Source organism: Balaenoptera acutorostrata, chromosome 19, assembly GCF_949987535.1.
Source record: "Balaenoptera acutorostrata chromosome 19, mBalAcu1.1, whole genome shotgun sequence".
NCBI classification, from domain to species: Eukaryota; Metazoa; Chordata; class Mammalia; order Artiodactyla; family Balaenopteridae; genus Balaenoptera; species Balaenoptera acutorostrata.
The window spans coordinates 56064424-56091902 of NC_080082.1; the positions used below are offsets into that span (position 1 = coordinate 56064424).

At 45.3% G+C, this 27479-nt stretch overlaps 1 protein-coding gene across 1 annotated transcript in view; it reads right to left on the reverse strand.

Annotated features, from left to right (window-relative positions):
• Nucleotides 1-2619: 2619 nt before the first annotated feature.
• LOC130705687 (carcinoembryonic antigen-related cell adhesion molecule 5-like) overlaps nucleotides 2620-27479 on the reverse strand; it is a 43950-nt gene continuing 19090 nt past the window's right edge. The window contains 5 exon segments of the mRNA XM_057533726.1: nucleotides 2620-2693; nucleotides 4725-4952; nucleotides 9522-9722; nucleotides 9725-9775; nucleotides 12912-13190. Of these exon segments, the coding sequence (XP_057389709.1) occupies nucleotides 2620-2693; nucleotides 4725-4952; nucleotides 9522-9722; nucleotides 9725-9775; nucleotides 12912-13190 (833 nt within the window).

Sequence of the window (27479 nt, forward strand, 5' to 3'; positions counted from 1 at the left end):
TATTCCCCGAACTCTTCCTCTGGGCTGATTCCTTTGCCTAGTAGTGTCGGGACACAGCAGTGACCAAGAAATCCCCAGCCCTGCCCTCACAAACTCAAGGTCCAGCAGGGGAGACAGACCTGTCCCCAGTCAGCGATGACTCAGAGTGGGCAGGGCTGGGGTGGGGGAAACCAGAGTGGGTGCCTGCCCCAGCCTGAGGATCAGAGATGGCTTTCCGGAGGAGGGGGCATCAGAGCTGAGATCTGGAGGATGCAGGGATGAGCCAGGGGGTAACTCTGGTAGGCAGAGGGAGCGGCATATGAGAAGGTGCTGAGTTGAAGGCACAGAAGGAAATTCAAGTGGCTCCAGAAGAAAGGAAGTGAGAGGGTAGGTGGATCAAGATAAGGCTGAGAAAACTCTACAGTGATTACACAGGGCATGAGGGGCAGCTTAGCATGGAGGAAAAGAGATCTCGGCTTGCCCACCTGCCTTGAATTGCTGCCCCTGTTTGGATCTCATTCATGTCACAGGCAGTCACCATGTATCTGCTCCAACGAAGCATGAGGCTGAGCAAACCAGCTCTGGAGCCAAACTTCAGGGTTTGGAATCCTGGCTCCTCCACTTGCAAACCGTGTAGCCTTGGGTACCTCAGTTCCCCTCTCTGGTGGCCACTTTCCTCAGCTATAAGATGGAGATGGTAACGGTTTTGCCTCTTCGAAAGCTGTGGCCTGAGTTCTCCATGCCCCAGCTGTGGTTTGTTTAGAAAGTTATGTCACCCCGTGTATGTCAATGTTCTCATCTGCAGACTGGACATAAACAACAATCTCCCCTCACAAGAAACTTGTGAGGATCAAAGGAGTTAACGCTGGGAAAGTACCGGGAACAGCGCCTGGCACAGAGTAAGCGCTCAGTACATGCGAATCCCATCTAGGTGTTCTGACTGTTGCATGTTGTAATACTCACAGCAGCCCCTGTGAGGAAGGTATACACTCAGGCATTCAGCACACACTTCCTGAGCACCAACTGCACCTGCTCTAGGCTCTGGGGAGAACGCAGGGGACAAAACAGAAAATACTGCTCTAGTGGGTAAAGAGACAATAAACAATAAACTTAACAAGTACGTAAATTATGTGGGATATTAGAAGATGATACATGCTATGGAAAAATGAAAAGTAGAGTAGGGTAAGCGATAATTATTATTCCATCTCATTTAAGAACACTGAAGCTTACAGAGTTGTGATGACTTGCCTGATTCAGGCCAGGGATTCTGGTCTACCTGCCTCTTAACCTCCATGAGCACCACCTTCCAAGGTCCCAAAGTGGCTTCTGGAGACCTCCAGTCCCATCTCCTCTGTACACCCAGATCCATCAACGCCTGTGACCACATTACCCCAGCACACTCCCAAACTCCATGGCTCCTGGGCTGAGGGCACCTGGTGTAGACAAGTCAGCATTCAAGGTCTCCACCATCCATCCTGTTCTTCCCGAAAAAATCTGAGTCTTCTGATCACCCACCCACTCCTCAGCCAGGCTTCTCTCCCGACTACCTCTGCTCTGTCCCACCCACCCTGGGGCCCCCTCTCCTCCTCCCCTCCGCCCCCCCCCAAGAGGACACAGCTGCCATTGGAGTGGGCTTCCCAAATCTGCCCCTTCATAAGGAACAAGGTTTTCTCTCCCTAAATCCCCACCTACCCACACCCCTCCCCATGGCAGGTTCTGTCTTTTCCTGCCCCTACAAGAAAGAAGGACTTTCTGTTTCCTTCCTGTAGCCCAACTTCCACTTTCTTTCTAACAGGTGAAAATAAACCCAGGTCTTTCCCGCCTCCACACCCTCACCTAACAGTCTCAGCCGGGCAGGCTGGCTCACGGCTGTGTCTTCCCATGCGTGACTTCTGCTGACCTTCCAACCCATATTGCCGCCCTAGGGCTGCCCCCCACCATTCACTCAGCAAAGATTTATTTGTCTCTACTAGTGCCAGGCACTATTTTAGGTGCTTACTGGGAGCTCAGCTCGGTGCTCTGTGATGACCTAGATGGGTGGGATGGCAGGGGAAGTTAGGAGAGAGGTCCAAGAGGGACGTGATATATGTATACATATAGCTGATCACTTCCTTGTATAGCAGAAACTAACAACATTGTAAAGCAACTATACCCCAATAAAAAAAATCATAAAAATAGATACAAATACTGTATCAAGTTCCCTGTATCAGTATCACAATGTTTTAAAACCAAGCCTTCACTAGGAAAAAAACAAGCCAATATTGGTTAAATTGAATAGAATGTGGGAACCTGCCAATTCTGAATAGCCACTCCGTGAAAACAGGTTAACACATGGTATTAGAAAGGGGAGGGATATTTATCAGTACAGCGTTCTGCAATCTCTCAGTTTTGATTACAAAAGCAGGCCTTACAATACTGATTTCATATAATATGCATCATTTGCCCAATTTTAAGTTTGTCCTAATTAGATGATAACATGTACTGCTTTTAGCAATGAAATATAGACCTCAGCTTTTAAAGAAATTACATTTTATGCAAGGATGGGGGAGGGATGGAGGGAGACAAACAATAAGCAAGATACATAATAAATAACTGAATTATCTATGATGTTAGAAAGTGATGGGGATCAGGGCAAGGGAGTCAGAGTGCTGGGGTGCGCATGGATGCAGGACTAAATCGGGTGGTCTGAGTCTCGATACAGTATCCAGAACAACCTGAAGGAGGTGAAAGGGTGAAACACACAGACATCTAGAGGTTCCTGGGAATTAATTAACTTCTGAAAAAATAGAGGCAGGGTCCCAAGGAGCCATCCCCTGCTTCCTGCATTTAAATAACCATATGAGTTTCTTACTGCTGACGTAACAAATGATTACAAACTTAGTGGCTGGAAACAACACAAATTCATGATCTCACAGTTCTGAAGGTCAGAAGTCCAGGTTGGCACAGCTGGTTTCTCAGCTGAAATCAAGCCGTCGCCGGCTGGTCTCTTTTGTAGAGGCTGTGGGAAGAATCTGCTCCCAGGCTCACTCAGGTTGTTGGCAGAATCCAATTCCTTGGAGTTTCAAGACCAAGGTCCCCATTTCACCAGTTATCAGCTGTGGGCCACTCTTAGCCCCTGAGGCTTTTCCCCTGTCCTTGCACATGAACCCTGCATCTCAGAGCTAGCAACACGCAACAAATCTCTCCCACGCTTGGAATCTCTCCACTTCCCTTTCTGCCGCACCTCTCCACTGTTTCCAGCTAGAGAAAATTCTCTGCTTTGAAGGGCTCGTGTCATTCAACTGAGCCCACCTGGGTAATCCAGGCTACTCTTCTCCCTATCTTTAAGTCTGTAACCTCAATTACATCAGCAAAGTCCCTTTTGCTATGTAACAGGTTCATAACATATTCACAGACTGGGGCATGGGCATCTCTTCTGCCTACCACAATGATGTGGTGTGAGGGCAGGATATCTACAGTTGAGGCAGCCATATTGAGACCATGAGGTAGCAAGCTGGGGAGGATATTCAACAAACTGAGGATGGAGGGATGAATGGAAGGATTTCACTGAGGCCTGGGACACCTTGTAAAGTAACAGTTATGGGTTTTGCCACTGTGAGCCAGGTTATCTTTTGTTTGCAGTGGAATGCATCCTAACTGGTACCCTGTCCAGTCACCATTGGAAATGTTTATTGGAATTGCTTACCTTGTGATGAAAACCCTGATCATTTAGAAGCCTAGAGTTTATGGGGCTTGTGCCCTTTGTCCTAGAGGATAATAAAACTTGTAAAACTTACTGTGAGAAGTCTACTCAAAATGATTACTCTGCTTAAAAAGAGATTCCTGTCTAGCTCTCATCTATTCTATATGAAGAAACTGAGGCCCAGAGGGGAGAGTGAAGTTTTTCTCCAGGGTCATATAGCTGAGTCTTCTTGGAGCACCCGGGAAATTCAGTTTTGTACCACTGACTTTTTGTGCCCACTGTGTAGGAAAAGCAGGAGCAGTATAAATGAGAAAAGGAAGGATGCAGTATAAAAGGACCCAGGGGATATACAAGAATTCATCCAAGGTGACAAAAGCCCAGAAATGGTGGAGCAGCAACTTGAACCCAGGTCTCTTTGCATGTGCGGCAGCTTGGCATATGAGGTCAAGTGCAGATCCTGGGTGACCCTGGGCAAGTCTCTGATTCTGTGAGCTTCCATTTCAACTGGAAAGAATAATATGCACAGCTTCTTCCTAAAGCTGTTGGAAGGCTTTCATGAGTAAACCCAGAACTATGACTGGTGCAGTTAGCTCTTTGTAATTTAGCAATATTTATGATTAACAATGATGTAATATAATATTATAATAGCTAGAAGTTAGTGGGCACTATATAAGTGTTAGTTATAATTTGACATTTACTTTAACAATGTTATTAAAAATAATAGATTTCGTGACCATTTACCAAATGCAAAAACTGGCTAAGCCCCAGTGTTGCTAGTGAACTGTCAAGACAATCCTATGGATACATTTATCCCCATTTCACAGATGAGGAAACTGAGGCAGGAGGAGTTGGGTCACTTTTCCAAGATCACCACTGCTAGAAGGCGATGTCAGAGGATTTGAGCTCACTTCTGCTAACTGGGGAGCCCAAGATCTAATCACTACACTAAACTTGGGACAAGTGGGAAGTGTCCCACCCCCAGCCCCAGTCCTGGTCTCCAGGTCCTGGGGCACATTCCTCCCCTGCAGACCAGCCCCAGTCGATACCCCAGCTCCCTGCCCACACAGCTCCCAGAACTGCAGCCCCCTCTGAACTCCCCAGACACTCAGTCCCAGCTCTGTGACCACTGAAGAGCCCAGAGCTGATACCTGGGACCTCAAGACCCCGACGAAGTAGCCGGCCGTCCCTGTGAGTGCCATGCTGATCAGGACACCCAATGTGATCCCCGCGATGCCCCCACCAGGAATGGCGGTCCTGAGCAAGGCCGGCTGCAGGTCATTCTCTGGAGCCTCTGCAGGAGAGAGAAACAGAGAGAGAGAGAGAAAGACAGACAGAGAGAGATTGAGAGAGAGCAGGTACAAGGGTGAGTTTCAGGTCCTCTGAGCTGGTCATGCCCTTTGTGTGCCCTTTCCCCCCCCCCCGCCCCCATTTTACAGACTGGAAAACTGAGGCCCAGAGAAGGACCAGATAACAGTTATAATAGTCATGGCTAACAGTGATAATGACCAGTAAACTATATGATCTCATTTATTGCTCAACATAACTCTGTAAGATAGGCTTGTTAATATCCCCATTTTTCAGAGGGAGAAACTGAGGCACATAGAGGTTAAACTACCTAAGCAAGATCGCACATGTGGTAGAGTTATAACTTGAAACATACTGATGCCAGAACCCATACTCTGAACCCCTCCATTATTCAGCTTCTGGGGATCATATTTATCTATTCCCCAATCAACAGACATTTATTAAGCACCTACTGTGTGCAAGGTACTTTTTTAGGTACTGGAGATATAGCAGGGAACAGAGCAGACAGAAGTCCCTGCCGTCCTGGAGCTTACACTTTAGGAGGGAAATGAGACAGAAAACACACAATGGGGCAAATAAGTATCATTAAACTCATGCCACTGTGATAAATGAGCAGAATGGGATGCTCTGTGAGGCTCTTACAGGAGGAGAGATCTAACCTGGGGTAATCAGGGAATGCTTCCTGGAGGTAATGACATTTAAGCTGAGATCCAAATGTCGAATCCAAGATCAGTTGGTCAAAGGGTGAGTCTCCTGGGCAGAGTGACTGGCATTCATTCATTCATTCATTCATTCATTCAGCAAACTGTTCTAGTCACTGAGGACACAGCAGGCAACAAGACAAACATGGTCTTTGCCCTCATGGATCTGACCATCTGACAGGGAGACTGAAGATAAAAAAAATCAGTCTGACTGAGTGAAGTCAGAAAGAGGACAAATATCGTATGATACTGCTTATATGTGGAATCTTAAAAAATGGTACAAAAGGGGCTTCCCTGGTGGCGCAGCAGTTAAGAATCCGCCTGTCAATGCAGGGGACACGGGTTCGAGCCCTGGTCTGGGAAGATCCCACATGCCGCGGAGCAACTAAGCCCGTGCGCCACAGCTACTGAGTCTGCGCTCTAGAGCCCACGAGTCACAACTACTGAAGCCGCGCACCTAGAGCCTGTGCTCCACAGCAAGAGAAGCCCACGTGCAGCAACGAAGACCCAATGCAGCCAAAAATAAAAATAAATAAATAAATTTATTTTAAAAATGGTACAAATGAACTGAGTTACAAAACAGAAGTAGAGTTAAAGATGTAAAAACCAATCTTATGGTTACCAGGGGGGCGGGGAAGAGGGATAAATGGGAGATTGGGATCGACATATACATACTACTATATATCAAATAGATAAATAATAAGGATCTACTGTATAGACTTCCCTGTATAGCACAGGGAACTCTACTCAATACTCTAATGACCTATATGGGAAAAGAATCTAAAAAAGAGTGGATATATGTATATGTATGGCTGATTCACTTTGCTGTACAGCAGAAACTAACACAACATTGTAAATCAACTATACGCCAATAAAAATTTTTTTAAAAAAGTAAAGTACTAAGAAAAAAATCAGTATGATAATTAAGTAAACCATCTACTGGGTTAGAAGGAGATAAGAGCAGGGGTCAGGGAAAGGAACCACAGAGCAGAAGAGACAAGGTGGAGCAGGAGAGTGGGCTAGTTTAGAATCTGAAATAGGTTAGTGGAGGTAGACGCCACTAAAAAAGAACATCTGAGCAAAGACCTGAACACAGGGAGGGAACCATGCTGATGTCACCTCGGGGAAGAGAAATCCTGAGGCAAGAGTATGTCAGGCGTGTCTGAGGAACCACAAAGTGGCTGGTGTGGTTGAGAGCAAGTGAGAGGAGAGTCACAAGAGTTGAGTTTAGAGGTGTGAAGGGCAAACTATAGGAGGCGAGAGTGGAAACTGGGGGAACAATGAGGAGGTGACTGCCATGGGCCACACAGCAGATGGTGGTGGCTTGACCAGGGTGGAGGCCACGGAGGAGGTGAGAAATGGTTCTGGATACATTTTCAAGGCAGAGCCAGTGGGATTGGACATGGGGAGGGAGAGGAGTTGGAGTCCATACATGACCTGAACATCTGCAAGGATGGAGTTTCCATCCGATGAGATGGAGAAGAAGTGGGTAGAGTGGGTTTTGAGGAGTGTGAGGGGTGCAGATTGGGCTGCGCCGCATTGGAGATTCCTATCAGACCTCCAAGTGGAGGCGTCAAGCAGACAACTGGAGATATGAGCCAGGAGTTCACCGAGAGGACCAGGCTGGATATACACATGGAGGACTCACCGGCATACGGGTGGAGTTTAAAGCCGTGAGCCTGGACCGGATCTATCAGCAGGGGAGCAATGGAGATGAGAAGTGACATGATGAGGCAAGAGGAGAACACAGCGGGCTCCAACCAGAGGAGTTCGAGAGCAGAGGCCTGAGTGGAGTCACAGGCTGCCAAGGCCTGCAGAACCAGACCACATCAGGCTCTGGTGGTCACCTGAGTGTTCTGAATGTGTCCTAAGAGCAATGGGAACACATGTAAGGGCTCTAAGCAGGAGAGCAAGGCCACTGACTTGCACTTTCAAAAGCTCACTCTGTATAGGTGATTCACTTTGCTGTATAGCAGAAACTAGCGCAACCCTGTAAAGCAACTACACTCCAATAAAAATTAATTTAAAAAAAGAACTTGAGAGAGAAAGTTAAATGAAAATCAAATATTACCTAGAAAATAAAACAAAATAAAATAATAAGAGCCGGGCTTCCCTGGTGGCGCAGTGGTTGAGAATCTGCCTGCCAATGCAGGGGACACGGGTTCGAGCCCTCGTCTGGGAAGATCCCACATGCTGCGGAGCAGCTCGGCCCATGAGCCACAATTACTGAGCCTGCGCGTCTGGAGCCTGTGCTCCGCGACAGCGAGAGGCCCACGCACCGCGATGAAGAGTGGCCCCCGCTTGCCACAACTAGAGAAAGCTCTCGCACAGAAACGAAGACCCAACACAGCCATAAAAATTAAATAAATAAATAAAAATTTAAAAAAAATTAAAAAAAAAAAATAATAATAAGAGCCCACTGTGGCTGCAGAGTTGATGTTGGGCAGGGCAGGACGATGGCACCATGGAAAAGGGAGACCAGCGAGGAAGAGGCTATTGTAGGTGTCCAGGTGACACATGTGACCTGTGTAGCTTGGACCAAGGTGGCCGCTGTGGGAAGGAGTGATGAGCCTGGCTTCCCAAGAGCATGAAAGATAGAGACTAGAGCCAGAATTCCAATCCCAGCCTCACCATTCACGGGCTCGGTGGCCTTGGCAGGTCACTTCACCTGTGTGAAGTCAGCTTTCTCCATCTGTAAAGTGGAGGTAACGATGGTACCCCCCTGACGGAGTGCTGAGGAGGAGTAAATGAGCTCATATGTACAAGGCATTTAGGAGGGAGCCTGGGACCTTTGTGCTTTTGTGATTCTTTTATGGATGACCAGGGCCAGGATGAATCCGGGGGATGTTAGAACAGTAGATACATCAAGAACAGAGAAGGAATAGGTTGGGGAGAAGACCGGTTTGTACCATGTTGGTCTCATGGATGCCTGTGAGAAGTGTTAGCAATGAGCCAACAGCCATTGTCTTTGAATGACCTGGAGCTAATGATGGTTGGTGCAGGAATCAGCAGCTTCCTTGAGGCAGGCTGGGGTGCAATCCCAGCTCCTCGGCTTCCCAGGTGCATCCTGTAAGACCAACACACCGTGCAGTCATTGTTCCCAGGACGGCCCTCTGGTGGGTTGCTTGCAAAGGTGTCCCCATTAGGCTCTTCCCTGAATACACGCCCTTTGCAATGTGACTTTTCAGCTCCTCCTACCTCTTGAATGAGCTGGTCATGTGATTTACTTTGACCAATAGAATGGGAAGAAGGGATGTTATGCAAATTCTGAGCATAGACCTCAAAACTGGCAGCTTCTGCTTTCACCTTAGATTAGTATTATTCTCCTCCTCCTCCTTCTTTTCCCTCTTCCCTCCCTCCCCTCCTTCTTCTCCCTGCCCCTCCTTTTTCTTCTCCTTCTCCTCCACCTCCTCCTCCCTCCCTCCCCTTCTCCCTCCCTCCCTCCATACACCCCCCCACCCCATCTCTCTGTCTGTCTGTCTCTCTCTCTCTCCAACTCCTGCCTATGCATGAGAATAAGCCCAGGCTAGCCCGCTGGAGGATGAGATACCAAGAGCCTAGGCCATCCTACACCAGCCAGCCCCCAAACATGTGAAAGAGCCCAGCCAAGATCAGCAGAGCCACCTACCCAACCCACGGCTGATCACAGATGCATGAGTGATCCAGTCAAGTCCAGGAGAATCACCCACAGATTTGTGAGTCATAATCAATGTTTACTGTATTGAGCCACTGAGTTTTGTGGGAGGGCTTATACAGCTTTATTGAGATAGTGTATGGCTGACACAAACCCCAACACAACCTATATAAGGGCAAGAGAGCCTGAGCCATTGTCACCATGACATCTCCGCACCCACCTGAGATCCAGATCTTTCCACTGGCTGAGCTGCAAAGGTAAGTGATGCTTTTGGAGACTTCACAGGTATACCTGCCCTCCTGGCCCAGGGAGACCTCAGGGATGACCAGGTGCTGAGTGGCAGGGCCTGACTTCCCATCGACCTCCCAATGGTACTGGGCAGGGGGCTTTGAGTCAGCAAAGCAGGACAGGGTGAGGGCTGGCCAGCCCTGTCCTCTGGGTCTGGAGGGTTGACCATGGGAGGGTCTAGGCCATCTGCAGAGAATTGAGAGGGTCAGGCCACCGGGAAGAGGAAGGTCTGTCTCATCAGAGGCTGTGGGGCCATTGACCCCCAGGACACTTTTTCATCCCCATCCAGTGGACAGCAGCATTTGAGACTTGATCGTCCCTCTTCTGCCTGCTTTCCTCTTGCTTTTCTGCACTCTATTCTCCCCCAAGCAGCCAGAGGGACCCTGTTCAGTCCCTACCCGGACCTAAGTCACATGTCATCCCTCCTCTGCACAAAGCCCTTCCTTGTCTCCCATCTCACACAGAGTAAAAGCCAAAGCCTTCACCAACGGCCCACAGGCCCTGTGCTATCTGCCCCTATTACCTCTCTTGTGGGAAGGCAGACCTCATCTCTTTCACTCTCCCCCTTCACTCTACTTCATTCACCCTTGACCCCCTTGCTGCTCCTCAAACGGCACCAAGCACACGCCCACCTCCAGGCCTTGGAATTTGCAATCTCCTCTCCCCCAAAATATCCACATGGCATGCTCCCTCATTTCCTCCGGGTCTTCTCTTCAAAAGACTTTTCTGACCACTCTCTGCCACTCTCTCTGCTCTCACTTTGGTTCGTCCTTGCACCAATCACCACCCGACATTGTATTTTTATTTGCTTATTTGTTTACTGTCTTCCTCCTCCCACTAGCATGTCAGTGCCATGGAGCACGGACTTCTGTCTGTTGTGGTCACTGCTGTGTCCCCAGCACCTAGCACAGTGCCTGCCACACTGTAGGTGCTCAACCCATGTTGGTTAAATAACTCTCAAGCCCACCCCCTTGGCTGCTCAGATACCACTCTCCACTCCCTGCCCCTGACCACCCCCTGTCAATCCCTCTGTGGGCTCCTCTTCCTCCGCTGGAGCCCTGAGTCTGGTGGACCCCGGGACTCACACTCCTTAGCTTTCTACCCTTCTCATTTTATACATCCCCGCTCAAGACAATCTCATGCACTCCTAAGGCTTAAATCACCACCCCCAGTGTGTTGAGTCCCAAACTGACATCTCCAGTCAACTCCTCTTTCTAAGCTCCACACTCATCTACCTGCTGGATGCTGGATGTCTCCGTAACACCCCAAGCTCACCGGGTCCAACGCTGAACTTGGTGTCCGTATTAACCATGTCTTTTATTTGTTATATTCTGATGCTTTGACATCTTGGAGCTTTTGGGGGGTGGGGGAGGACTTGAATCCTGGGAGGACTGCCCCTCCCAGGGCTAGCCAATTCCTAGAGATATTAAATAACTTACTCACGAGCAAGTTTTGCAAATGCAAACCAACCAAACCAGAGCCCACACCTGAATCACCTCCTTTATCGTCTGTCACACTCCAGGCTACTATCTATGTGCCCTAACCACCCTGGGGCAGGTCCCAGACAACAAGGGACAGCCTCTATGCCCCCAGAACCCACTGAGATTACTCAAACTAGCCAATCCTAAACCTGCTTACTCTGTCTCCCCCATTTCTTCCTACAGAAACCGCAGTAAAGAATCTTGCTCACGGTTTCTTCTGCCTCCTGGCTGACCCTGGTGCTTCCCCATGTAGCCGTCGTGGTGTAGTGCACCCCCTCCTTTTGTGAACTGTAACAAACTATCTTTTCAATGGCAATTGTCTCCAGATCTGTTGGCCTTACTGAACCTCAAATTTCCAAATGAACATACTATATTTTAAAACAGTGTCTTCCCTCAAAAGCTGCTTCTCCTTCTGGCTTCCCATCTCAGAAGGTGGCACCGTCCTCTATCCCGTCACTAAGGCCAGAGGTGGAGAAGTCTCATCAGTCCTCCCTCCCTTGTGCCTCAGGATGCATCACCTCCATCCCCTCCCTGTGGTCCTCGTCCTGGTTCATTCTTTATCATCTATCCTCCTGATTGTTACCGAGCCTCCGGAATGGCCTTTTCATTTCCCCCAATCCACCTTCAACATGACAGGCTAGAGAATATTTAAATGCAAATACTAAAATGCAAATCTGACCCTGTCACTCCTCTATTTAAAACCCTTCCAAAGCTCTCCAGTGCCGTTAGGGGTAAAGAACAAATCATTGGCAAGGACTTCAAGACCTTGCATGATACAACCCTGAGTCTCCAGACTCATCTTTCACTCTATTCACCTCTACTCCTATTTTTCTGCGTTTCCATGATCTCTCTTGCTACTTTGTGCCTCTGGACCTTTGCACAAGCTGCTCTCGCCACCTAGAACATTATTATCCCTAACCTTGTCACCTGGTTCTTCCAGATTCATCTTTCAGGTCTTCTTTTCCAGGAAGCCTTCCTTGACCCCCAGGCTTGGTCAAGCACCCCTGCTGGGTTTCCTCCAGCCTCCTAGATTCCCCCATATGAGCCCTGCCCACTCTGGGCTGCCACTGTCTTGGGACAGGTCTGTCTCCTCCACTGGAGTAGAAACCCCAGGAGGACAGGACCAGGGATCTGCTTTGTTTCCTGTTGCACACCCCAGACCTAACACAGTGCTTTGGTGCACAGTCAGCCTCTAAATATTTTCAATTTATTGAATAATTAAGAGTCAATCAAACATCATGCATTAATTAGCAATGACAACAGCTATCATTTACCATGCTCCTACAATGTGCCAGATACATTTTCAGGTACTGTAAATGCTTTCATTCATTTGACTCTCCACCAAATCCTACAGCGTAGGTTTTATCATTCCCATTTTAACAATGGGGAAACTGAGGCTCGGAGTACAAAAACCACTTCCCCAAGGCCACACGCTCATTAATTCATACATTTAACACATATTTACTGAGGACCTACTTGGGTGCTGAAAAGAGATCCGTGAGCTAATCTCCCACCCCGTGGAGTTTGTTTATTGCTGGTGGAGCTAGGGTTTCACGTCCTTGCACATGGGGTTTGCAAGCTTTCCTAAATGCCCAGCTGGATCCGCTGCTGGGAAGTTGGTAACATGTCTCATAATGGGACGGAGTACCTCTGGCCTGGGGAGACTTAAACAGGACCCCCAACCAATATGAGGCCTTTATGCAAATAATAAAAGTCCCCTGCCTTAGGGCAGACACCACCAACTTGGCCACCAGAACTAGCTGGACTTCAGCCCCTGCTTCACTGCTCAGCCACAGCTCTGGGGTACCCCCACCCATCCTTTAGCAAGGCCCTCAACTCACAAATGACTCTGACGAGAATGGGGTTGCTGATATTGCTGGTGGCTCAGTTCCAGCTCTCACACTGGCAGAGCCCCATGCTGTTCCTCGTGATGTTCTGCAGAGTCGGTGTCCTATGGTCTGAGGACAGCTTCCTGCAGCCTCCAGGGAAGAGATTCTGGCCGCTGACTTAGCACTGGAGGGCCACGGTGCTCCCTGGGGGGAAGCAGTGCAGGCTGCTGGATTCCACATGCGTCGCTGGGGCTAAGTTACTGGCTGTGACACTGGGCTGGGGAAGTGTCTCTGCAGGAAAATTAGGGAGAGGTAGAAATGTTGAGTCCTGACAGATCATGGGCTAATCTGTCCACCCAATCACCTGTCCATACACCTGTCCATAAGTTCATCTATTTACCCACCAGCTCAGACATTCATACATCTATCCACCCAGTGGTTCACCCTTTTTTCTTTCCTTCCTTCCTTCCTTCCTTCCTTCCTTCCTTCCTTCCTTCCTTCCTTCCTCCCTCCCTCCCTCCCTCACCTCCATCCTACCCACAAATCCACCGTCCCACTGAGGCAAGAAAGATACGACTTGAAACCATGTACAAGCCCCCGTGTCCTTGTCCTTTGAAGTAAAAGGCTGACTCAAGAGTTAATGATTGGGGGGACTTCCCTGGTGGCGCAGGGGTTAAGAATCCGCCTGCCAATGCAGGGGACATGGGTTCGATCCCTGGTCCGGGAAGATCCCACATGCCATGGAGCAACTAAGCCCATGTGCAACAACTACGAAGCCTGCGCTCTAGAGCCCGCGTGCCGCAACTATTGAGCCCATGCACCTCAACTACTGAAGCCCACGCGCCTAGAGCCCGTGCTCGGCAACAAGAGAAGCCACCGCAATGAGAAGCCCGCACACCACAATGAAGAGTAGCCCCCACTCGCCACAACTAGAGAAAGCCCCATCAACGAAGACCCAACGCAGCTAAAAAAAAAAAAAAAAGTTAATGATTGAGAAATGTGAAGATGCAGAAACAAAGAATAGCTGTTGGCTGGGGAACTGGTAACAAATTAGACTCTAAACCAGCCACACTGCAGAATCACCAAACTCCCAGTTCCCTGAAAGATAGAGATAAAGCCTGACACATTCCTACGTTGTTGTTACAGGAAGCAGACCCCACCAGCTGAAAACTGCCGGCCACAGGCCCGTAGACCCCAGGCTGGCTGAAACCAGAAGGTTGATGATGCTTGAAACTTCTCCTTGATGCCAACCAATTGGAGAATTGTCCACGAGCTGATCATGCCCTGCTCCTTGAACACTAGAAAACTCCTCACTACTGTTGCCGAAATCCCGGCTTCTCTATGCATTGATGCTGAACAGAAATACGGAGACAGAGATTTTGGAGGAAGAAAGAGATGGCTTTATCTTTCTGCCAGGCAGAAGGGAAGACGCAGCAGGATAGCGCTTCAAGAACTGTGCCCCCCCCCTCACTCTGGGAATCGGAGAAGATTTTATACGCGGGGCTTGAAGTCAGGGGTGTATGATAAGGATCAAAGTAGTGAAGGTCTTGCATTCTTCTTCTTCTTGCATTATTTCAAAACAGTCACAGCTGGCGTCAGGCAGCCCGGTAACTGGGTCCGTTTGTCTCTGTGTTATAGGTCTGCGACCTTTTTTCTGAAATGCAAATGCTACAAGGGGTGATTTGCTACAAGGGAGTGCAGGATGTAATTCACATAGTGTTAAAGAGTAATAGGTTAGCTTTGTGAAGTACAAATCTAGTTGCAGACACTACAGATTAGTAACAGTTTAAAAAAACAACAACAAACTAGGAGTGATTAACTCTTTCAGGCCCGATTATGTTTCTTCTCTAGCCTGTTCACGGTTCCCTTTATTTTCCTTGTTCTCAGGGGAGGGAAAACTTCATTTCTATTTTTGCTGCAACACTACCTCCTCCAGGGTGGGACACACAGTTTTGAGGGCATTAGCCCACTGTGGCCCCCTTTGCCTGGCAAAGCAATACAGCTACTCTTTTCTACTTCACCCAAAACTCTTGTCTCCGCATTTCTGTTCGGCACCAGTGAACAGGGCCAGGTTTTGGCAACAGACTGGGCCCAAGGAGAGTCTCCTCATGTATAGGCATTAGACAAAAAACCAAAAGCACCTCCTTGTTTTGCACTGAATGAGATCATGAAGCATGGAGGGGATGGCATCAGCAACAAGAACATAAATTAGACTTTGATTAAACTTTGTGACACCTGAATAGGGAACCCTGACCATAAAAACCTGCAGAGCATGGCCGAGCATGCGCAATAAAAATGCACAGGCTGCAAATGACCACTCTACAACCTTCCACGTGCGGCGCTTGACTAGTAAGGAAAAATTTAAGGGGAAATGGCTCTTAGAGCTCACGTGCAGTGGCTTCAGGAGCCAGACCCGCAATAGTGGAAGCTGATGTAACCAGGTGCAATCAAGATCCCACCCCATCCTCCCAACAATGAATACCCCACCCCTAACTGAAAACACCTCCACCCATTCAAGGAACTAAAATGAAATAAAAAGAGGGGTCAGAAAGCCCCTCGGGTGCTCCCCACAGGCGAGGACGCGGGCATTCTTCTCTGAGTGCGTGCTTTCTTTTCCTAAGTAACTGCTTCTTTGTTTCTCTCTATGCCTCAGCCTCTAGGTGTTTTTCCTTTGTGCTCCTCAGCCAAATTCTTCTGGAAGAGTAGAACAAAAGCCTGGACATTTAATTCAGCTTGCCCAGCATCACCATCTATCTACCTGCTCAGCGGTCCATACATGCTCCTATCCATCTGTTGCCAGAGTTGCCACCAGACCCTTGCTCAAAACCCACCTACCCCTCCCTTGAACAGGAACTAACATAATATCTTTAAGTCACTAGGTCTGGACACAAAGAAAGGAAGCTATAGGAAGAGAAAACCAAAAACCAGATAGAACCAAATAAATTCATCTAAGCGATATTATTATTTGCAAAGCAGAAATAAAGTCACAGATGTAGAGAACAAACTTATGGTGACCAAGGCAGGAGGGGTTGGGATGAAGTGGGAGATTGGGATTGACATATATACACTACTATGTATAAAATAGGTAACTCATGAGAACATACTTATAGCACAGGGAACTCTACTCAATGCTCTGGGGTGACCTAAATGGGAAGGAAATCTAAAAATGAGTGGATATATGTATATGTATAACTGATTGACTTTGCTGTATGGCAGAAACTAACACAGCACTGTAAAGCAACTATATTCTAATAAAAATTTAGAAAAAACAAAAACAAAAACACAGAACCGGATGAAAGTAAGATGGTGAGGAGTCTGACCTCCAACAGACCCGAGCCTCATTCTATGCTGATTTTACTACATTAGCAAACTAAATGACACACCTACCCCAACGGCCATGACCAGAAGGCAGAGATCAAAAAGGGACAGTAAAGGGGTAACACCCCCGTTCCAGGAAAGCCCTGCCTCTTTCCCAGAAAACTACTGCCTATGCCTCCCCATCATTTGTCTCACTCCTCCCCGCCTTGTCCTTACTCCTTAAAAGCAAATTTACATGCAGCTCAATAACAAAAAAACAAACAACCCAATCCAAAAATGGGCAGAAGACCTAAACAGACAATTCTCCAAAGAAGATATACAGATTGCCAACAAACACATGAAAGAATGCTCAACATCATTAATCATTAGAGAAATGCAAATCAAAACTACAATGAGATATCATCTCACACCGGTCAGAATGGCCATCATCAAAAAATCTAGAAACAATAAATGTTGGAGAGGGTGTGGAGAAAAGGGAACACTCTTGCACTGTTGGTGGGAATGTAAATTGATACAGCCACTATGGAGAACAGTATGGAGGTTCCTTAAAAAACTAAAAATAGAGCTACCATACGACCCAGCAATCCCACTACTGGGCATATACCCTGAGAAAACCATAATTCAAAAAGAGTCACGTACCACAATGTTCATTGCAGCTCTATTTACAACAGCCAGGACATGGAAGCAACCTAAGTGTCCATCATCGGATGAATGGATAAAGAAGATGTGGCACATATACACAATGGAATATTACTCAGCCATAAAAAGAAATGAAATGGAGGTATTTGTAATGAGGTGGATGGAGTTAGAGTCTGTCATACAGAGTGAAGTAAGTCAGAAAGAGAAAAACAAATACAGTATGCTAACACATATATATGGAATCTAAGGAAAAAAAAAAGTCATGAAGAACCTAGTGGCAGTACGGGAATAAAGACACAGACCTACTAGAGAATGGATTTGAGGATATGGGGAGGGGGAAGGGTAAGCTGTGACAAAGTGAGAGAGTGGCATGGACATATACACACTACCAAACGTAAAATAGATAGCTAGTGGGAAGCAGCCGCATAGCACAGGGAGATCAGCTCTATGCTTTGTGACCACCTAGAGGGGTGGGATGGGGAGGGTGGGAGGGAGGGAGATGCAAGAGGGAAGAGAAATGGGAACATATTGTATATGTATAACTGATTCACTTTGTTATAAAGCAGATGCTAACACACTATTGTAAGGCAATTATACTTCAATAAAGATGTTTGAAAAAAAAAAAAGAAGATCTACTTTCTTAGCAACTTTCAAATATGCAATGCAGTATTATTAACTACAGTCATCATGCTGTACATTACATCCCCATGCCTTATTTATTTTCAGTTGGAAGTTTGTACCTTTTGACCACCTTCACCCATTTCGCTCACCCCACGCCTCACCTCTGGCAACCACCAGTCTGTTCTCTATATCTGTAGCTCAGCTTGAAAAAAATTTTTTTAGATTCTGTGGAGCCCTACATCAAGGACACAGGACAAAAACTCCGGAATTAACCAAGCCCCCATAGCAACTGTTGCCATGGGCTCTCCTAATCTAAATGGGATAGCCCCCGACTCCATAGTAGGTAAAATATTCACCATGTAGCAACCTTGTAGCATCCTGACCAATCACCTAATGCCATCCTGCCAGCAGGAATTGTCTTTGTCTTGAGGCTATAAAAGTTGGCTACTAGGCCCTGGTCTATCAGGAAGTCAGCCCGCTGTATTTGCAGCACCCCTCATTAACTCTGTTCTTTGTTCTCAATAAACTCTCTCTTTTCTAAAATACTTCGTGTTTGGAGATTCTTTTCCAACCCGCGCTCGGACCACAACAGATTCTACATATAGATGAGATCATATGGTATTTGTCTTTCTCTGTCTGATTTATTTCACTTAGCATAATGCCCTCAAGGTCTATCCACATTGTCACAAACGGCAAGATTTCCTTCTTTTTTATGGCTGAATAATATTCCATATATATCACATTTTCTTTACTCATTCATCCATCGATGGACACAGGTTGTTTCCATATCTCGGCTATTGTAAATAATGCTGCAATGAACATGGGGGTGCATATATCTTTTTGAGTTAGTGTTTTTGTTTTCTTTGGATAAATACCCAGAAGTGGAATTACTGGATCATATGGTAGTTCTATTTTTAATTTTTTTAGGCAACTCCATATTATTTTCCATAGCGGCTACACCAATTCACATTCCCACCAACAGTGCACAAGGGCTCCTTTTCTCCACATCCTCACCAATGCTTGTTATTTTGCATTAACTTTTCAAACCAGCAATCCCACTCCTAGGAGGTTAGGCTGAAGAAACACTTGCAACAATGTGAAAACACATGTGCAGAAGGTTATTTGTTACAACATTATCATTGCAAAATGTTGGAAACTACCTAAATGCCCAAGCATAGGACAACAGTTGAATAAATTATGGTACCTCTACACAAGGGAGTACTATGCAGCTATTTTAAAAAATGAGAAAAAAAATGAGGAAGAGCTCTATGAACTGACATGGGGTAATTTCCCAGAAATTCTGTAAAGTGAAAAAAAGCAAAATACAAAGAACATTTATAATACAAAGAACATTTATAGTATACTATCTGCTGTTTAAGAAAAATGAGACAATAAGAAACATACACATATCTGCTTATTTTTACAAAAAAAAAATAGGAAAGATAAACCAGAAGACAATAAAGTTGGTTACCCATAAAGGTGGAAAAGGTTTGAGAGGGAGGGACAGTTCTCTGGGTACATCTTTATGTGTAGTGTTGACCTCTGGAATCATGTTACTATTCTATATATTCAAGATACTAAATCCATAAGAATTGGAAGAGGGAGAAATAAAACTGAAAAGCAAACTAAAACAAACTTAGTTGTATTTCAAATGAATATCAAAATCATACTGAGGAGAAAGAAAGGGAGGAAGTGGGGGGAGAGACCACCCAAGTAATTTGCGAATATATTATTTGACTATATACACACACTTTTTGGCAGGAGAACTGCAAATAAATTCAGAACTCTTTTTAGTAGGACTTTTTTGTAGTGGTATAGGTGAAGCAATTCAAAAATATTTTAGATGTATTACAATGAGAAAATTATTATATTGAGCAAATAAGAAAATGTGTTAATATTGTTGGGAGCCAGCGTTCTCACTGTGGAAGAAGAAACATACAAATATGGAATGGGGGAAGGTAAGAAGGAACCTGGAACTTGAGGTATTGTTGTAAACTCATGATTTTGAAAATATGCATAATTTTGTGTATATGTATGCATAAGTGCACTTGTATATAATGTATGTGTATAGGTGTTTATATGTGTATGTATGTGTGTGTACATGCATATATTTCCTAGCTCTGTTCTCCAAAATGTCCTAGAAAGAAAGACATCCCAGTAGTAATGAGTACACCCTGATGCCATTCTCCACTAAAAGGAACCAGGGCTCCGCCCCGCAAAATGGCTGATCCAGGACTGAAGCAGGATATGGACATGAGCCTGAAATATCTTATGCCAGAAATGAAAGAGGTGCTAAAATGGGTGGGGGGGGGGGCATGACACAAGAAATATTAAAGAGGCTCCTACTGGCCAAATCTAGAATATTTTAAGCACCAAAATATTAAATACAGTGATGAGTTATAAACTATTAAAAATAGAAATTCATGAGTCCATACTGATGATAGATAGAGATGATAGTAATAGAGAGAGAGAGAGATTAGACGGATGGATGGATAGATAGATAAAGATAGATGGATAGATAGATAGATAGAATGGATAGATAGATAGATAGATGGATAGATAGAATGGATAGATAGGTAGATAGATAGCTAGATAGCTAGATAGATAGGATGGAAAGACAGATAGATAGATAGATAGATAGATAGATAGATAGATGGATAGTTAGCTAGATAGATAGGATGGAAAGACAGATAGATAGATAGATAGATAGATAGATAGATAGATAGATAGATAGATAGGATGGATAGATAGGTAGATAGATAGATAGATGGATAGTTAGCTAGATAGATAGGATGGAAAGACAGATAGATAGATAGATAGGATGGATAGATAGGTAGATAGACAGATACATAGATACATACATAGATAGATGGATAGTTAGGTAGATAGATAGGATGGAAAGACAGGTAGATAGATAGATAGATAGATAGATAGATAGATAGATAGATAGATAGATAGATAGATAGGATGGATAGGTAGATAGACAGATACATAGATACATACATAGATACATAGATACATAGATGATAGATGGATAGATAGATAGATAGGATGGATAGATACATAGATAGATGATAGATAGATAGGATGCATAGATAGGTAGGATGGAGACAGATAGATACAGATAGATTGGTAAGATAGATGGACAGATAGATTTAGATTGATGATACAAAGGTAGGTAGACACACAGATAGATGAGTAGGTAGGAAGGTAGGTAGACGTAAGATAAGGAGAGAGAGAGAAAGAGAGAGAGTGAGAGATGATAGATGATAGATAGGAAAGAGGGGGAGAGGGCTCTTGCTTACAGAATTCCAAGTGCTGACTGGTCAATGTGGAGAGAGTGCTGGACTTAGAAAACCATCTTTGCAACCCTCCTAGTAAACACCTCCAAAGCAAGAATCATCAGCGGGGGCTTCCCTGGTGGCGCAGTGGTTGAGAATCTGCCTGCCAATGCAGGGGACATGGGTTCGAGCCCTGGCCTGGGAGGATCCCACATGCCGTGGAGCAACTAGGCCCGTGAGCCACAACTACTGAGCCTGCGCGTCTGGAGCCTGTGCGTCTGGAGCCTGTGCTCCGCAACAAGAGAGGCCGCGATAGCGAGAGGCCTGCACACCGCGATGAAGAGTGGTCCCCGCTCGCCACAACTAGAGAAAGCCCTTGCACGGAAACGAAGACCCAACACAGCCAAAAATAAATAAATAAATTAATTAATTTAAAAAAAAAGAATCATCAGTAGATGATAAATCCCGGAGGGAATTTTGATTAGGGATAGGATATGGTCTTAAAGTGTCTTTCCACAGAATGCTTTTTTGTGGCAAGGGAGGAAAAAGAAAACAGTACTCATACAGTGGTGTAAGTGGGCAAAACCTTGACTGGGTGATCAAAATTACATCAACAATGATGGACAGATGGACATGCCCTGAGAAGAGCACAGCATCACTCATGTAGTATTCAAGATCAAGAATGCTCCGCTGCAATCTAATCACGAGGAAACATTGGACACACACAAAATGAGAAATTTTCTATTTTGTAAAGGGGTATGTATGTTCTTCAAAAATGTCAATTAAAGATGAAGAGAGGCTGTGGGGCAGAAGACCTAAATAGAAATTTCTCCAAAGAAGACATACAGATGGCCAACAGGCACAGGAAAAGATGCTCAACATCGCTAATTATTAGAGAAATGCTAATCAAAACTACAATGAGGTACCACCTCACACCAGTCAGAATGACCATCATTAAAAAGTGTACAAATAATAAATGCTGGAGAGGTATGGAGAAAAGGGAACCCTCTAGCTTCTTGTTGTTCTCTCCCCGAGGAACCAGGGCACTGTCACTCTTCTGATAATGATGTGTAGAAATGTAAGTTGGTGCAGCCACTATGGAAAACAGTATGGAGGTTCCTCAAAACACTAAAAATAGAATTACCGTATGATCCAGCAATCCCACTCCTGGGCATATATCCAGACAAAACTATAATTCAAAAAGATACACGCACCCCTATGTTCAAAGCAGCACTATTCACAATAATCAAGACATGGAAACAACCTAAAAGTCCATCGACCTATGAATGGATAAAGAAGATGTAGTACATATATACAATGGAATATTACTCAGCCATAAAAAAGAACAAATAATGCCATTTGCAGCAATATGGATGGAACTAGAGATTATCATACTAAATGCAGTAAGTCAGAAAGAGAAAGATAAATACCATATGATATCACTTATACATAGAAGCTAAAATATGACACAAATGAACTTATGTATGAAAAAGAAACAGACTCACAGACATAGAGAATAGACTGTGGTTGTCAAGGGAGAGGGGAGTGGGGGAGGGATGGGAGTTTAGGGTTAGCAGATGCAAACTATTATATGTAGAATGGATAAACAACAAGGTCCTACTGTATAGCACAGGAAACTATATGCAATATCCTGTGGTAAACCATAATGGAAAAGAATATGAAAAAGAATATATATATACACACTTTGAATCACCTTGCTGTACAGCAGAAATTAACACATTGTAAATCACCTATACTTCAATTTTAAAAAAAGAGAGGCTGTGGAAAAGTTCCAGATTAACGGAGGCTAAAGAGAGGGGACACTAAATGCAGTACCTGACTGTAGACTGGGTCCTGTACTCCTGTACTGGATGGGGTAAAATATGCTAAAAAGGACCTTATTGTGTCGATGGACAAAGTTGGAATATGGATGGACTATTAGATAAAAGTATTGCATCCCGGTAAAGTTATGAAGTCCATAAGTGTGCTTATGTAAGAGAATATCCCTGTTCTTAGGGAATACACACTGAAGTATTTAGGGGTGAAGGGTCATGATGTTTGTAACTTACTTTTAGATGGAGTCTGGGGAAGGGGAGAGACAGAGACAGAGAGACAGAGAGCACAAATGATAGAGTAAATGGGGGTAAGTATTAACAATAGGTGAGTCTAGGTGAAGGATATATGGACACTCTTTGTATTCTTTTTAATTTTTGCAATTTTTATAAGTTCCCCTACACCCTCATCAACCATGCCTGGGAGTACTCACTTCCCACGCCCCTGACAACATTGATTGGTATCACACTTAAAATTTTTTTTTAATTTTATTTGAAGTATAGTTGATTTACAATGGTGTGCCAATCTCTGCTGTACAGCAAAGTGACTCAGTTATACATATATATACATTATTTTTAAATATTTTTTCCATCATGGTTTATCACAGGATCTTGAGTATAGTTCCCTGTGCTACACATTAGGACCTTGTTGTTTAGCCATTCTAAATGTAATATTTTGCATCTACAAACCCCAAACTCCCAGTCCATCCCTCTCCCTCCCCCCACCCCTTGGCCTCTATGTCTATGAGTCTATTTCCACACCTTAAAATTTTTTAACAGCCCTTATTATCAAAAAGAAAAGAGATAAAAAGTGTCAGGGAGAGTGTGGATAAAAGGGGGCCCTTGCACACTGTTGGTGAGAAGGTAAATTGGTTCAACCATTATAGAAAATAGTATGGAGTCTTCCCAAAACATTTAAAATAGAACCACCATATGATCCAGCAATCCCACTTCTGGGTATCTATCCAAAGAAAATGAAATCACAATCTTGAAGAGTTATCTGTGCCCACGTTCATTGCAGCATTATTCACAATAGCCAAGGGATGGAAAGGGATGGATGGATAAAGAAAATGTGGTGTGTGTATATATATATATATATATATATATATATATATATATATATATATATATATATATATATGTGTGTGTGTGTGTGTGTGTGTATACACATAGACACACTGGGATATTCGGCCATAAAAAAGAAGGAAATCCTGACATTTGTGACAACATGAATGAACCTGGGGGACATTATGTTAAGTGGAATAAGCCAGACACAGAAAGACTAATACTGTATGATCTCACTTATACGTGGAATTTAAAATAGACAAACTCATAGAACCAGGGAATAGCATGGTGGTTGTCAAGGGCTGAGGAAGTGGGCGAAATAGGGAGATGCTGGTCAAAGGGTACAAACTTTCAGTTTTAGGACGAATAATTTCCGGGGATTGAATTGCAGCATAGGGAATATAGTTAATAATATTGTATTGTATACTTGAAATTTGCTGAGAGAATAGATCTTAAATGTTTCATCACATACACACACACACACACAAGGCATCTATGTGTTAATGTGTCGTGTTATGGATATGTTAATTAACTTGATTGTGGTAATCACTCACAATGCCTATGTCATATTGTCATATATGTCAATTATACCTCAATAAACCTGGAAAAAAATTTTAACAGCCTTGTGGGTGAGGAATTGTATCTTGCTTTATTTTGTATTTCCTTTATTATTAGTGAAACTGAGCATCGTTTCATAGCATTATTGACCATTTATATTTCTTCCTCTACAGACCATTTATCCAAATCTTACACTTCCTTTTTCTATTGAAGCGTTTTCCCTTTTGTTTACTTGTGGGAACTCTTTATATATTGTATATAAAGGATTTTATGTGATAATTATGTAAAATTAAGTATTAGTACGGGAATGATACAACATAATTCCTCAGAAAAAGAACATGTTAAGAGTGTGTTACCTTAATAAAGGAGAGGGTGTAATATTATATTACTTATGTGTAATAACACTTTGAGGCAGTACTCAAAAACACGGGCTTTAGGGTTAAGCAGAGACTGGGTTCAAATCCCAGCTCCACAGGTGCCACTGGCCATGTTGTTAAGCATCCTTGAACCTCAATTTCCCTGTTCATAATCTAGTCTAAAAGTTGTAGTGAGGGGCCATGACCTCCTACTTCCAGAGGGTTTAGAATAGCATCAGGTACACAGAAAGCGCTTAATAAATGCTTACAATTGCCAGTAAGCATTCCCACCAGAGAGCATTCCCACCCCCACCGCCACCGACAGGAATGCCCTTACTAGACTAGAGACAAGTAGCATAGCATAATGGCCACTGGTCCCATCCAGAGAGATGAGCTGCAGGGTGTAGATTCCGTCATCTGACACTCGCACATCAGTGATGGTCAGGGAACCATCAGCACTGCCCATCTCCCGGCTGGTGTGGGCTGGTCCTGGAGTGTGGCCATGGTTGGTGAATTTAAAATTAAGGATCCGGGTATCCTGGGAAGTGGTTGCTCCTCAGAACCAGTTGTAGGAGATGAGATTCAAAGGGCGCCCCTGGACAGATAGGGTGATATTGTTCCCTTCCATGGCCCGGGAAGGGATGGAGGTGATGGTCAACTGGGCAGACACCTGCTTGCAGCAGGAGCTCAGAAAGAAGGCTGAGAGAGAAGGGAGACTCCTAGCCACATTCAACACTAGAATCAGCCCCTCTTAGATTCTCACTCATAGGAGTTCGACATTTAGAGAGGGGAAAGCATGCGCCAGGGCCCCAAGGCAGAGTAAGATTGCTGTTTTGAGGGCACAGCAGAAAGATTAGTGGGCCTGGAACTGAGTGAAAGAGAGAGAGGGAAGTAGATAAGGTCAGAGGATGCTATTGGCATGTTTGGCAAGACAGTCATTCATCATGTAGGACTGTCCTGTGCATTGCGAGTAGTTCAGCACCTCTGACCCTCCCTCCAAGGCACTGAGACAACCAAAGAACATCCCCACACATTGCCAAATACCCACCAGTGGGGCGGTATTAGCTCTGTTTGGGAACAATTCATTTAGGCACTTGTAGACCATTTTAAGAATTGTGTTCCAAGAGAGTTAGGAAACCACTGGAGACTTTTGAGCTAAGGGGTAACATGATGTGCCTTCTGTTCTGAAATGACCCTTCTGGCTGAAGAGTGAATTGATTTTGGAGTCTGAGGGTAGAGTTGCTACATCACTCAGCTCCACAGAGTGAACTGCCATTCACATTACAGTTAACGCAAACAGTGCTGCCAGCACTTGTGCAGTGCACAACTTGTGCAGCTATACGTGGCAACTCCAGGCAAGGCAGAAGCAGGGGAGACCAGTTAGGAAGTATCTGCAACAATCGAGGCAAGAGACATCAGTGATTTGGACCACAGTGGTTGCAACAATAAAACTGAGAAATGGTGAGACTGGGAATCTGAAGCCGATAGGATTTGCTGGCAGATAGGATGTGGGGTGTGAGCGTGAGACTGAAGTCAGAGATGGCTCTGAGGTTTGGGGCACAAGCACCTGAAAGGATGGAGGTGCCGTACCCGAGGCATGAAGACGCAGGGGGGACTTAGGAGCTTGGGGAAGAGAATCAGGAATTATGGTCTTGTAGCTGTTACCTGTGAGACAGAGACATTTCCAAAGCCCACCACCTCTGCAGGGACCCTCCCAGGGGCCAGCCATGTTTTCCTGATGCCTCGATGGTCTAATGGCCTCATGATGTCTTTCTATCTCTTCAGTCAAAGAGTCCAGGCCTAGAAGAAAAGCCAGAGTGTCTGAGAAGCCCCTCTCCCCTGCAGGGTCCTTGGTTTTCCCTCATCCCCAAAGAGAGCTCATCAGTCCTGCTCCCCGAGTTCCAGCCCTGTTCACCCCAGATCTCCCAGTAAGAGTTAGAAGTACCCCCAGGGCCTTGGGGGTTTGGGAACCTGGAAAGGGCAAGGCAGGGTCCACTCGCAACAGGCTGGGGTCTCATCAATTCTGCAGATTCCTCTAAGCTCTGCGACATTCCAGCTACCTAGGTCCAGCACTGCCGAGGTCAGAAAGAGCAGCTTGGCACTGCATTTGCTGACAAGGCATGTGGCCTTGTGCCCCCAGGGCAGGCGGGGTAGCCTCCGTTGTCCCAGAGGTCCTCTGTGTCCCAGAGGTACCACTGGTGTGGCTGGCATGTCGTGTTGGCCCCGCATGGCATTGTAGCGCTGTTGGCACAAGCCTGGTCTCAGGGTTAATTTTTCTTAGGCGCCTGCAGCCTGGTATGGAGGTGCTGACATTGGACAGCCTTGAAGGCCGTGCACAGGAGCCTACCAGAACAAGTGATAACAAGATAAAGGTAAAGGTGGCCTCTCCGCCTCAGATTCTGCCTGGCAGCAGTTTCCTGGTTCAAAGGCCTAGAGATGACAAGGGAAGCAACTTGCTTTCAAATTGGGACTTCCCTGGTGGTCCAGTGGATAAGGCTCCGTGCTCCCAATGCAGGGGTCCCGGGTCTGATCCCTGGTCAGGGAACTAGATCCCACATGCATGCCGCAACTAAGAAGCCCACATGCTGCAACTAAAGATCCCACGTGCCGCAGCTAAGACCCGGCACAGCCAAAATAATTAAAAACAAACAAACAAAAAAACTTACTTTCAAATCACCTTGACCCTGGGTTTTCCAAGTATGCAGGCTGCTTGGGAAGCAAAGTGAAGCTGCAGAGAGGGTTGGCAAATATTATTACCTGATCAGTAGGGGAGAAAACAAAGGAAAAAATAAGTTTGAAAACCACTGATCTAGAATTTTTAAATGATAGCATCCAGTACTGGCAAGAATAAGGAGAGTGTACGTTGGGGCAAGCTTTCTGGAGAGCAATTAGGCAAGGTGTGTCCAAAGA